Source organism: Prenolepis imparis, unplaced genomic scaffold (assembly GCF_030444845.1).
Source record: "Prenolepis imparis isolate NDT839.2.m4 unplaced genomic scaffold, iyPreImpa1.0 SCAF_2, whole genome shotgun sequence".
In the NCBI taxonomy this organism is placed as follows: domain Eukaryota; kingdom Metazoa; phylum Arthropoda; class Insecta; order Hymenoptera; family Formicidae; genus Prenolepis; species Prenolepis imparis.
The window spans coordinates 22,012,519-22,026,755 of NW_028141160.1; the positions used below are offsets into that span (position 1 = coordinate 22,012,519).

Below are 14,237 nucleotides of genomic sequence, written 5' to 3' on the forward strand. Positions count from 1 at the left end.
CACAAGATCTCGCAGTCGGAGCATAAAAGGAGGCTTTTCTATAAAATTTCGAAAATTTATTAGTTGGTCTAATTCTCTCAGGTAGTCAAATAATACAATATATTAGCATGTGTCACAATAGGTGCCCCACCAATACGATATATAATGAGAATTCGCTTTACATAATCCTCTCTACAATGAGTATTTTCGTTGTTATAAAGCGACATACGCACATTTTTGACCAGCGTGCGTAAAGTACAATAATTATATAAAAATATACTGTAGAATACAGCGGAACTATTTCAAGAAATTAATCAATTTTCAACTTTTTTAAAAACATTTTCGTATCGCTAAACACTTATCAATATACTTAAATGTATAATAAATATAGAATAAAATGTAGAATTCCTCATAATCTATGCGATAAACTTCAATATTATTTAAAATGCTTCACTGTATTCTACAGGGCATAATTGTTTCCTGAAACAATTGTTTTCCAAAAATATCTAATTAATAAAATTTATTCGAAATATTGCAAAATAAATCGTTTTCTATTTTCTATTCTGCTATGCTCCTCTGGAATGCATTTCTTTTTGTTAATATTTGTTTCTATATCTTCATCTAATAAGCGCATTAATTATCATCATCTGAACTTTCCTTGTTTTAATTTTTCCTAGTCGAGAGAGACAATTTTCGATGGTAAAAATTGTCTGTATATATAAAATATATATCATATATGTGTTTTACTATCTAATTTAACTCTAGAACACTATATTGTCATTCAGCACCGTATGCCACTACTATGGATACATAAATATTACGTATAACAAAAAATACAGTCATATTCATTCATTCATTTTTTATCAATTAAAAATAAAAATCAATAAAAGATGAAACACAAAAATCGAATAAAAAGTCTTTAAAAGACCGGCACATATTATTACAAATGATACGTATAAAATTTATAAAATTTGTACGCTAGCGTTCTAGAGTCAAGGCACGAATAGGGCAGAAAGTTTTCGCGATAAAATCTAAATTGTGGAATGCGAATATATGATAGGAAAATGCATAATAGGAGAATGCGATTATTTAATAATAGCCCTATATCTTTCATCCGCACACCAGTAAATTTTGATGTCACACAAGGAGTCATTTTTTTCTATAATAATTCATAAACATAATAAAGATATTATTCAGGTATCTTACCATGTCGTATTCGAAATCGTGGCATCACATGAAAAACGATGTACACTAGACGTCGTTACGTTAATTAGAAAATATTCTTCTCTTTACAGACTTGAGATTGCTTCATTCGATCACATGATTAGGCCTTTGCAAAGTTTTGGGAGACATGATGTATCCGCTTTTCACCACATTCACAACGAGATTTTTAGGTTTCGGCGGTAACGGTGGAGGTTTCGATAGTTTCCCAGGAGAGATGTCCGTACCGTAGCTTTTCGAGCACGGAGTCTTCGACGGAGAATTGGTACAGTTCTCAATGATCGTCTGATCTGCGTCCACCAATGTTCTATCACCGTCTAGAGTGAATGAGTTGTCGAGGCACTTATTTAAAGGTTCCGTAACCAAGGCTGAGAATCGTTCGTTCAAAACTCCGTTCGTCACGTGCGCGGGATAGTCGTATCCGCTGCAGCTACTTTGCTTATCCTCACCAGAATCGTAAAACTTTGTGGTGCCCTCGCAATTGGCCGACACCACTCGGCTTCTTCGCATCTTGTTCGAATCCGACGGTTTCCCATTCTCCTTGTTCTGATCAGTAATTTCATAGCTTTAAGAGTCGAAACGCATATATATATAATATAGAGATTTCAAGAGCTTATGCACACATGTAACTTCTATACTGCTCTATCAAATTTTAATATAAGTTAGAGTACAAATTAAATATCTTGCATATTTGTAAAATGCACAACTATAACTGTACCTTCAAGAAATCCGGTAGCTCGAAGTTAATTTCCGTCCCTCTCTGATCTTCTAATCTTGATCTTTGCGCTCTTTTTAATCCTTCGTATAAATCTGTAATGAAAAAATTACAATTTAATTATCTCAATAAATAAAATTTATTTTTTTTAACATTTTGAAATTTAATTTATATAAAAAGTGTAATTTTTGATACAATAAATATTTCTTTTTATAATTATATATTTCTTTGACATTATATTCATAATTATTTTTTTTCTATAGAAGATATAAAAGAAGAGAAAGTATATATTAATCTCACCATCTCCATCGAATCTACCTGGAAGCTGCAATTTTACGCCATTACGCCACTTTGCGATAAGTGGAGGCTGCGATTTAACGGGCGCTCCCTCATCATTTGTATTACCTTTCTCAGTATTGCAATATTTAGATTTTACCTTATAATCATGAAAAACCAAAAATAAGTTACTCGTGTACCATTGATTTTTTTTATTTTAAAATGTCAAATATAAATTTACCTTCTTCTTTCCGTGAATTGTCGAATCTCGAAGAAAGAATTTACTAGACAATATAGAAGATCCTTCAGAGCGTTGATCATCAGACTATAATAAAATATAAAAGTGATGTTGAGAATAAACTGTTACATGACAGAAGACTGCAAATGTATTCCCTCTTGCTTCAGATATTGTTTCGCTTACCTTACATGACCCTTCGCTATACTGATATTTATTTCTACTTTTCCCAACTAATAATTCTTCAAATACTTTATTAGTAATTTCATCCAGTGTTGGTTGTACATGTGGTACTTCATCCAAATACTTGACAGTGTGTAACTCCCGTTGAAAATCTGAAAAATAACAGTATTTAAATTAGTATTTAAATTCATTAAATCATTTTATTATTTCATTAATTCGATAAAAAATATATCACGATTATTATAAGTATATATTGTAACTTCAATAATTTTTTTTGTTTTTTTTATGACTATTAAATATATTAATGTATTTAATAAATGTATATTTAATGTGTATTTAATGTATATTTAATGTGTATTATTTAAAAATATGTAATATTTTAACACAAGTTGTTTTAGAAAATTAATTATATATCAATATATATTATCTTCAGAAATGTAATAATAAATATTAACAATTTGTAATTATTAGATTTTTTATTATATACACTAACCTTCTTCATTCGCCACTACAATAAGGCGCGTAGGGGCATTAATGGCCATAATATCCATAGGAACGCAATGACCTTCATTCCAAATACTAATTAAGTCTAGATTGAAGCCATATTTATTTAGAAGAGGCCTCAACACTTCTTTCAGAGTTTTACCCTTGTGAGTGATAACGCTTATTATTCTTCGCGAGGGTAATTCCACCTTTAGAACTTTTGTGAGGACAACCTCTACTTCCTGGCCTGCTAATACTGACGAAAAACACTTCGTGTCAACCATCTGCAAACAAGAAAAATATAATGTATTATGTAATCATTGCAACTACTTGTTTAACATCAATTTGTATTAATGCAATGATTAAAAATGGTGATTAAAACTGAATTATAACGTATGGTGCAGATATTAAGCATTATAGTACTAATTTAAATGCGCATGCAAACATATAATATAAAACGCACAATGTTTGTCCCCTCCCTCACCAAATTATATGAACGAAATAACAAAAATACATGCATTACGCATTCGATACTTGACTTGTGCAAAAGCTTTATTTGTTCTTAAAAATCAAGAACAAATAAACTACATATGTGCATTATAACGCAAAAACGTAAAAAAAAAAAAAAAAAAATGCATTAGGTAAGATATATTTTTCGAAGCTTGCGATTAAGTAGAAGGCAGCACAAACCTCATCCGTTGCTAATATCAGAACGTCATAATTAGAATATCGTAGAGCTCGCTTATCAAGGAGACGAGTAACCACGTCTTTAATGCTCTCGGTTTGGCTAGTTGTCACTACCGTAGTGGAACCATCGGGCAATATTACTCGACACAATCCCGTACATTTGCTGCGAGCATCTCTCTTTTCGTTTGTTAGACCATCGCAAGAGGATAGAGACTACAAGTAAGCATACATATTCGCTTACGCATGTGCATTTACGTGCACTACAAAATCTGCGCGATTCTGACACGAAATAAGCTCAATATTGTTTTACGATACATGATCTATATCTCACGCAATTTTTCAAAGTCAGATTTATTTTGCCGCGTTAAAAAATCCAAAATATCTAAAGCAAAAATTATTTTGAATAAAAAGCAATCCAAGCTCATTAAATCAGAATTTATACAAATATGAGGTATTGTCTAAGTAAAACATTATATATGTTATGAAATTTTTGAAAGTTATTTAGCATAACTTTCACATTTTGATGTTAGACCTTTTTTTACATAATCCTAACAAACTTGTTATTAAATGTTTATGCAATACATCTGGAATCTGGATAAAAGTATACAATAAAAAAATTATAGTAGCATAAATCTATACTCTATGACAGTTAATGTATCTTAGTTGGAAATATTAATGCGCAACATACTACTCTCTTTCACCTCATTATTATATAACAATAATAATCACATTTTTAAAACGTATATAAGTATATAATATTATCAAATGCATTCTCTACAAAATAAACTTACACACAACACTCATTTAAATAAAACTTAAAATATATCTATAAGAATTTATCAAAACAATTATGCTTGAGTATTTAAATTTTTTTAAAGTATTAGCAATCCACAATTCGAATTTTTATATTCAGTAATTATAAGAAATAACAATCTCATCATAAACATATGCAAATAACCATTTCATAATCATTAAAAACATAATTATTGGGATGCTATGTTAGATGCAATAGAATACTTACATGTTTGTTAAATGACTGCCGTAACGCCAGATCCCATGACGCTAATGATGACCGACTACTGGAAATTGACACACTATCTTCATTATTATTACCTTCCGTGTCCCTCTTGATGGTTGTAAAACTTTTATATATAGGCTCACTTCGACTAGGGACTTTGTTGTATTCGGATTCACCACGATCCTTCGATTTAGATCTAAAAATATGCACATAAATTTAATTAGATATGTTTCACAGGTAAGCAGTTTTTTTTTCTTCAACGAAGACACTTTGTTTTAAACAATTCACCTGTTTTTTCTGTTCCAGGGAAGAATCGATTTTCGACAACGATCCTCCGCATCGGAGTGACTTTTTTTCAATTTTACACTGGGTGAATTTGTAAGATGTAGATCACAGTCTTCTGTATTAACTATGGCGCTCCCTGCTTCCAAGCAGGCACGGTAAAGTTCCGATCGCAAAAATCTTGGGTAACTGTCAAACTTCATTAGGTTGAATACTTGTTTCTGAGCCTGAAACAATGATACATTGATTAAGATACAGTTACTTATTAATTCAATTATATACAATAATGAAATATATATTCACAAATATATTCGCACATTATTGCATGTGTGACTCAGACAAATATAAAACAATCATTGCATGTAATGTGACGATATAATTTGATAATTGATGCTCTTGTTAGGATAAATGTTTTTAAACTAATGCACACATCCTTGAAGCGAAAGCAAAAAAGAGAGTAAGTTAATATTTAATTCGTTTTTAACAAAAACATCAGTGATTACGTTTTACATTTGCTGTTCTTTTTTTATTTAAAAGATGAAAAATAATAACTTAAAATTTAAATAACTTTGAATGGATATCCGGAATATATACCTGCAGAAATAAATCCGCGGGTACTTCGTCGAGCAATTCTTGGGTAATCTGTCCTGATGCATGACTATCAACGTTTACTGGCTCGGCGGCTGTATTCGATAAATGACGCTGATATATCTGACAGGCTAATCGACGGCGCATACCAGCGTCTTTAGTATCTTTATATCTTTCACAAGCAGCCCAAAAATATATATTTTCATGACTAAACTCCTTCTTGAGAAACTCCTTGAATAAAGAAACAATTGCATTCAGTATAATATTAATATATACATATGCATAAAATATTCAGTGGAGAAAACTGTGCGCTTACAGCAAATGTTTGCAATCCTTTTGGATCTTCCAGCAGTTTCTCAAATCCATTTGCCCATGTGTGCACTCCTTTGCAGTCATTATTTTTGTCACAGGATTCTGTACTACCGTACTGCAACATTTAATACAATTCGATTAAAATGAAATAAAATTGAGAAATTTAATCATCGTACAGGAACATTGTTTCCATAATATTATATAGAACTTAAAATTTTATATAAATGAGAAAAAATTTTATCTTCAAATTTATAGCAAGAGCAATTAGTAAAAATTTAATCTGTAATTTAATTAATAAAAGACTTAATATTAAAAATTCTTTGAAATAATTCTCCAATTATTTTTTTCAGCTTGGTGTAAAAAATTTCCAAAATTAATTTTCCATAAAATATCTAATTATAGAAAAAAGTTCCTTGAGAAATAAATAAAACATATATTGAAAAATTTTCGCATCTCTTATCGTATAATCATCGATATTATATTATTACTATACACACACTTTCAACATTATTTATACACAATCTCTACAGTGCGATCTCGATTTGTCAATAATACAATTTCGAATGAAAAGTCTAAAGGGGAATCCCGATATTTTTTTACTCCTCTCGCGAGCTGGAATCCTTGCAGTTCTTTTCAGCACCTGCCTCGTGTTAGCAACAGGTGCGTGCTAGCTATGAGAAAAACGCTTTCTTACATCCTTCACTTCGCATGTTCCGTTTTCCCATCTCCCCGTACAGTGTCTTCCCATATCCAGGATAAGTAATGTGCATTTTCTGCTTCCCACGTGCGATTTTTCTTTCAATTGAAATTATCGCGTAACTGGCAAGAGCAATTAAACGACACCGAGATATTGATTTTAAGAATAGATAGCAATAATTATGAGCGAGAGAAGCAGAGAGAATTTCCGCCAACTCGAGAGAAGAAGGGAAGGATAGAGATGTTCGTCACGCATCTGAAGAAGACGTTTAAAACCAAGACGAGGATGAGTCGTCGTTATGAACTCACCGAGCCGAAAGCTGATTATTAATAATTAAGGAAATGTTACGCGTCAGCGCATGAGAAAAAGAAAACATTAGCGAATAGAATCCGACATATTAGCTCTTAAAACCAGGACTTAATTAGAGAAATGCAATCATCGCACACTCTTTACAGTCGATGATTCTGACCCCCCATAGAGGTTTTAATCCCGTTATTTCGACCGCGTAAATATAAGTTCATTGAGATGTTGATGGTGCAATGTTGGTTTTACATCCACCTCTCCTCTGCTCACTTTATCACTTAATCATCCGATATGCAGGATGTCAAATTTAATGCGACAGAAGGACATCCTCCGTACGGTGGAGCTTACTCTTTCTGTCAACGTAGTTAAATTGCTTCGAGTATTTTATAAAATAAATTGAACGCATTTCTTTCGACGCATTTATCTAAACGCGCTTTTTACTTTTGTTTGTATGTATGTGTATATGTGTGACGAAACTCCTTTCTTTTAAAAGAGAGTCACCGCGTCAATTAAAAATATTTAACACGCTGAATGATTACGAACGAACGATGACACTTTCCGTGAAGCCACGAATGTGCCCCAAATTCGTCGAACAATGAGTCATTTACGCTATCAGTGGCATCACTGCATCATATACCTGTCTTACTTTTTTTCTAATTTTCTTTTACGTACCGATTTCACTAGAGCTTCCATGTCACGCTCGTTCTCACAGAAACGTGCAACGGCGGCGATGTCATTTATATATCAACCTGAATCAAGAGATACTCTCGTTCTCCGCGTTAACAATGATAGTCGATCGCGTAATAGATAGAGTAACGACGAAGAAAAACGACTAAAACGGGCGATTCGCTTGTGTAATGACAAGGGCTCCGCCCAACGCGACGTGACGTGACGTGACACGAGCTGACGACGACGACGACGACGACGACGGTGAGTCCCAAACGACGACGCAATCATCGGGGGACATCGTCGACGAGCGAGTCACGCTTACTACTGCTGTGCGTCCGATCCGACTACTACTGCCTGGCCTGGCCTGGCCTGGCCTGGCCTGGCTACGACGAGAAACGCCGAGGCTAGGCCACTTTACGGACGGCTCGAACAAGGCCCGTGGTCCCCTTCTTCTCCTCTTCCTCCTCGCCGTTGCTCTCTCGACTGATTCATTCTCATCGTCCCGACCCCACTCGTCCCCCGCGTCTCTTCCGCTCTCACCACTACAGCATTATATGTATACACGGGGCCTTTCCCTCTCTGTCTCTCCCCCAGAGAGTTCTTTTCTCTCGACTCAACCTCCTTTTAACATCTATGCAGGGCCGCAGAGAGTCGGACAGAAGGATTCGTTAATGCAGAACAAGTGGAGCATGGGATGGTTTAGAAGCTGCAAGGATCACGGAAGAATATATGATTAAAATACTCTTGAGGATAGAAGTGTAACAAAGGAACGTATTTCTATGATGTATATTAATAACTTGTATATTAGTAACTTTACCTCTTACACGTCTACACAAAAATGAAAAATTAATGCAATTTTTTATTTAGTGTTAGATATTTGAAACTCTTATTTTTCGACACTGATGGAATCGATGTAGTTAATTTTATATAAGCTATTGATTCAATTACACAAATTATAATTCAATAATATTAAAATATTATGAAGAATAATAATAAATAAATAAATATAATAAATAATAATATTAATAATAAATTATAATAAAATAAGAAATTATAATAATTTAAATTATAATAATTTAAATTATAATTATAATAAATTATAATTCAATAAAAAATATAATGAAGATTAATTTCAAATCTCTTTCTGTTGGATTGATATATACTTGAAAAGGATTGTTCATGACAGACATAGGATTCGAGAAAAAAAATAGCCAATTGTAAGGAGTGGATATCCTTTATGCAACCGACCCTGCATCTATCGTCCTAAGATCTATTCGTGCATCTAAACGTGGTGCATCAACCTCGGGAGCATTCTTTTTAATGTTACTTTAGGCGATGCATTGTACTTGTTAGAAGCTATTTTTATTCTCCGTGCCAGCGAAAAAAATTTCAGCGAAAATTTCACTCTGATTCAACCCAATTACATTAATTTGTGTCATTATGCGAATCTAAGAATGGTAATGTTTTCTGGCTCGTTGCCGTGTTGCTTTTGAGATAATAAATAATCTCGTTAATTTTTCGAAATCGCCAAACGTTGTAAATTGTTGCAAATATCTAATTTCTAATTTTATTTTTCGATTAAATATGAAAAAAAAATTTAATTTTGGGACCGCAATAAAGACAAGTATTAATATTCACAAATAGATTTAAATTTTTTCAAAATCGCAAACATCAACGCAAATTGTCGCGAATTCTGATTTTATTTTTCGATTAACTAAATATGAACAAAAAAAAATAAATTTTGGAATCGCGATAAAGACAAGTAATGTACCAAAAGAGATCAGTCAACTTCCAATTAATTTCAATTAATTTTTCTCTAATAATTGATATACATTTGCTTGAAATTTCAATAAAAAAATACGCGACCGCCGAGAAAGTCTATAAAATTCTTGACAAATTTGTATGACATAAATTCGATGACAGCATCACGGTTGCACCGCAAGTTTGTTGCAATCTACATATGTACATACATTCCTAGAAAACGGCGACAGAGATACCAAATAAAGTAAACGCGTTCGCGAACACGTGTGTCGTAAGTGAAACGCGGGAATCTGGATCGCGCAGACCTGGTTTTCCGATTGTTTCGTTTACGCTTAACCCTTGCCTGTGTTTGAGGCTGATCAGAAGCGCAAATCAGAGGCAGGAAACACGATGACGCAGCTTGAATAACAAGTAGACGAGAGGAACCGGAAATCGTTCGGAACCTCGACGACAAATTCGACATCCGAGACGTAACCCGTCGCAGATTTTTGGAAGCGTGTATAATAATTATAAAATTTATAAAAATTATGGAGAAAAAAATATATACGATTGGCCACATCGCACATTGCGTTTCGTTAATCAATGTGAAAGAATATCGATTATTCGATAGTGTATAAATAAAATACGTAACAATAATATTAAAATAAGACATCATTTTTAAATAATAATATCTTTTTCTAGAAGCAAGAGAATATTTGCCATTTGCCAAATCGATCAAACTTTGTGATTTCCGGACGAAAAGTCAGCACAAATAATTACAATAAATTTTACAATAAATTATAAGATTTAAAAGATTTAAAATAATGAATGTATTCTAAAAATGTCCAAATATTCAATCATGCAAATATTTCTTGTCTCTTTTATCTATCCGGCACAGAAAAAAATTGAATTAAAAAAATCTTGTGACATTTGTTGTAATGTTATCTGTGAAAATATTTTAAACGAATTGCAAATGATATACAATTGAAAAGCCAGAATAATTATGCCACAATTTTATAAAGCTATCAAAATTATCATATATTACTGTATATCAAAATTACGTCAATTGGCAACCAGCAAATAAAAGTTTCTCTTAACATCTAAAAAAAAAAAAAAAAAAATTAAAAGAACTCACTATATAATTGTCGGAGGCGCTGCTCCCGAAATTCCGTATTTCCTGCAGGCTTCCCCAAGGACGAGGTTTGTCAGACTTGCCGGAATACGAATGACAGAAGGGCGGTCGCGCGTACTCCATGCTGGAATTGATATCCTCCAAGCTGTGGACCAGCGATTTCGTGCCGACCTGGCCGCAGTAGACCTTCGGGCTGAGTTTGTTCGTGGTGTCCATGAGACGCTTGAGTTTCGCCGTCGACGCCGCTTTCGTCGACGATTCCGCGGCGTCCTCGAGGCCGTCGAGCAACGCCGTGGTGCAAACCGACGCGAGAGATCCAACGGACGTACTGGCCGCCAATGCGCTACGAGCCGCCGCAACAGGGGCAGATGTTCCGCTGGCGCAGGTGGTGGTCGTACCTTCCCCACTCCCTGCCGCGTGTCGCATCCCTGAAAAAAGCATATTTCGTACATTTCCCCACCACTTCTACTCTGGCAATTCGCGCTTATTTAACGGCCCTAAAATAAGACCTGAGTAGCTTAGTGCGAAGCAATTGTTCTGTAATCCTCATTAATTAATTAATATAAAAAAAATTAATGTTAAGAGAAATTTAGAAATGTATTGCCTGGGCAAAAAAGAAGGAAAAAGTGACTCAAAAATATGAAAGAAATCTTGTGAGAGTTTCAAAGTAATCATATCACGTTACCTTTAGAAAAATCGAATTTTGGTTCCTTACTCCACTTGGTTTCCGAAATCGCGCGAACTGCCAATCGGTACTCAGGAGCTTCATTGACAAATTCTCTGGATGATCGCGCGCTTATATTCTGAAAATGAGTTATCTGTGAGCTAGAATATAATTCGTCAAATATCATGTCTATATAATAGAATGAGCAAGAGTGATATAAATTGCTTTCAATATCTTGTGTATTTGAAATATAATTTTTAATTTCGAATATAGATGCTAAATAAATTAAGAAATATAAATAAAAAACACAGTAAATTATATTTTTATAAGTTATCGAAAAGATTTTTAACATGAACATCTAAAATTTCAAAATGTTTTGTGCTAGATTTATATTATTTTCACACTTGCCTCCTTCTATCGCTCATAAGTAAATTTATAGAATGTACATACCGTGTTTATATATAGAAAATAATATTTTGCAATAGAATAAGAATGTAATTAATGAAAGTACCCTATATTGCACATTGGAAGGATGTTGCCTTCTTCGTTCGCAGTCATTTGCCGTGTTTTGACCCGAACAGCTACCACAATCATCTTTAAAACCAATTCCGGAATCACTGTTGCTCGAATGAGCAGTCGACGTGCTAACGTTGCTCGGTTGAGGAGAAGCAGCATCCAGTCGTATGCGCGCCTCATTGTACGGATTCTCTCCATTCGTGCAATCAGATATATACAATGTCTGTATGGCACCGATAAGACTCGTACAACTGTCAGGAAATTCTTGACAAACATTCAGCTCCGATGACTTTGTACACGTAAATCCGAACACGTTACACGCACTGGAATGCACCTCGTGATCGATTAATTTATAATAAATAGTGAAGACGTGACACGAATTCGAAACAATGTCCTCCGTGTTCTTCATGGATTTTGTTAATATACCAAAATACTGCTTGTCCTGCTCGGAGAAGGAATTACAAAATATTATTCGGTACGACGGGTATTCGGCGATGACGCGGTTCTCCGAATTGGTTAGTTTAATATTGGCAACGTAAATAGTTAAAAGAACGGTGGTTGGACTTCGCTTTTCCGCTTTTAGCCTTTTGATGCATTTTCTCAAAACCTGCAACGATAAGAAAAGATTGTATTATATCTTAGCATTAGAATATTTAATTAAACTTTAAATAAACTAAAGAATATACCTGCATCATACAAGACGGATGCAACTGATTTGGTATATCGATGGTGCCAAGATAACCAACCACTGTTCTATGCACAATCTTCTCGGAGTCACGATTGTGAGACACCGGTGGTGGCGGTGGTGGAAGCGGACTCGTCATGTTCCAGCGATAGTGCAGGACGGAATAGCTGTACTGATCTTTACTGTCGGATGTCAGATTGCCTAGTGACGCGTGAAACATGGCTCCGCTCTGCAGATCTCTGACTACCTTCGCTGCTCTACATTGCAGCTGTAAGGCACTCGCATTAGTGACCCGTGGCTTGTGAGCGTACTTGGGCTTGGATCTGACGGAGGCCAAGCCTTCCTCGTCCGAGTCGGAGTAATAGTTCTCAGCTATCTGCAGTCGCAGCAACCCCTTGGAGTTGCCGATCAGCTGCACCACGTCGTCGTGCGGCACCTTGCTGACGTTGTGGCCGTTCACGGCGACCAGGTAATCGCCGGCCCGGAGACCGGCGCTCTCCGCAGGGCTGCCCTGCACGATGCAGCTCAGGATGCATGGTTGCTGGCCCGAGATCGTGAAGCCGAAGCCCTTCGCGCCGCGGATCACCTCGACCGCTCTGACCCCGTAGTTCACTCGCTTCTTCTTACGTCTGTTCTGGTGCATCTTTGTGGTTGGCACTCCAGTTTGCGACTCAAGCTGGGTCAGGAGGGATCCCCGAGGAAACGCGCGCGATGAATCTCCGACTCCATAATTCCTTCTCCCTAAATCCTTACAGCGTGCATCCTCTACGACGTGGATCTCGTCTTCGTCCAGACGATCCTGTCACGCGGAATTGTCCCCCGCAGCAGATACGCCCACCTTTCCCCGATCATTCGTGGATTATGTCAAGTCTGACATACGTGAAACTCATCCTTGGAAGCGTCTCGCTGAGAAATCGGCACCTCCAAACACGATCGTCCGCCTCGTTCGTCCAGCTCTCCGAACCTCGAAAACACCGAGACCAAATGTTTTGGAATGCTACGACGAGGCTATAGAAGGTGATCGACCTTCCGTGTGGCAGGTAGGTATGCTCAGGTATGCTTAGCTCGAGGTGGCTCAAGGCTGCTCGAGTAATCATATCCAAGAGTGCGCTGTCGTCGCTGATTCCTCGGTCAGCTGTCGGTAAGCAAGTTCTGGATATTATCGGTACACTTGACACATTTTAGGTTACGTTCTGTTCGTTTTAATTGCGCATTTATGAAATGACAATTTTTTATTATTATTATTATTATTATATTGATGCTTTTTAATAGAATAATTAATAATCATTAATTCATTAATTATGATTTAACAACATTGTTAAACTTTACTGATTTAGTTTTAATAGATGTTTATACAAAATTTAAAAAATATATGCACAAAAAAGAGATTCTGAAGAATATATATATATAATATAATTGCAATAAACGTATAATTTATATATCATACGCTTTTTAAATTCAGATTCTATACTAAACTATTCGAAATTCTACTAATATACATCTGCTTGAAATTATATAACTTCAAAAAGAGAGAGATGTGATTTTGCAATCTATTTTCTCTTCTGCAACTTTGCCCCAAGTTCCTTCCTTTTAATGACAAATTCTTTAAAAACCTCATCTCGAATATAAATTTCAAATGCAAATTCCGCATTTCCGTAAGGATAATTATTTACGAATATTTGTAATTTCTATCTCATACTTTACATTTATATTTATTTCCCACAATTTTCTTGTCGTTGTAAAGCTTATTTGAAATTTTTGCGTACATCGCGCTCTCATTCGCCGGCGAAAACTCGCGCATCGTCCGACAACAGCTGACAATATAAAGCGCAGCTTTTAAAAACAGCCGGAA

General features: G+C 35.1%; 1 protein-coding gene across 4 annotated transcripts; it reads right to left on the bottom strand.

Annotated features, from left to right (window-relative positions):
* Window positions 1–34: 34 nt before the first annotated feature.
* On the bottom strand, window positions 35–13,512 carry Loco (regulator of G protein signaling family member locomotion defects). Of its 4 annotated transcripts, none has more exons than XM_083031874.1 (15): window positions 12,387–13,509; window positions 11,696–12,307; window positions 11,206–11,323; window positions 10,524–10,948; window positions 5,984–6,094; window positions 5,674–5,898; window positions 5,086–5,306; window positions 4,801–4,993; window positions 3,783–3,992; window positions 3,103–3,376; window positions 2,613–2,761; window positions 2,433–2,516; window positions 2,234–2,351; window positions 1,919–2,010; window positions 35–1,746 (listed from the first exon to the last, which is right to left on the bottom strand). In XM_083031874.1, the coding sequence occupies exons 1-15, from the start codon at window positions 13,026–13,028 to the stop codon at window positions 1,288–1,290; spliced, it is 3,933 nt and encodes a 1,310-aa protein (XP_082888000.1). In that variant the 5' UTR covers window positions 13,029–13,509; the 3' UTR covers window positions 35–1,287. The 4 variants fall into 4 exon arrangements, with proteins under 4 accessions (XP_082888000.1, XP_082887999.1, XP_082888001.1 ...); XM_083031873.1 differs by having other exon boundaries at window positions 2,216–2,351; window positions 12,387–13,507; XM_083031876.1 differs by having other exon boundaries at window positions 1,628–1,765; window positions 2,216–2,351; window positions 12,387–13,512.
* Window positions 13,513–14,237: the final 725 nt, after the last annotated feature.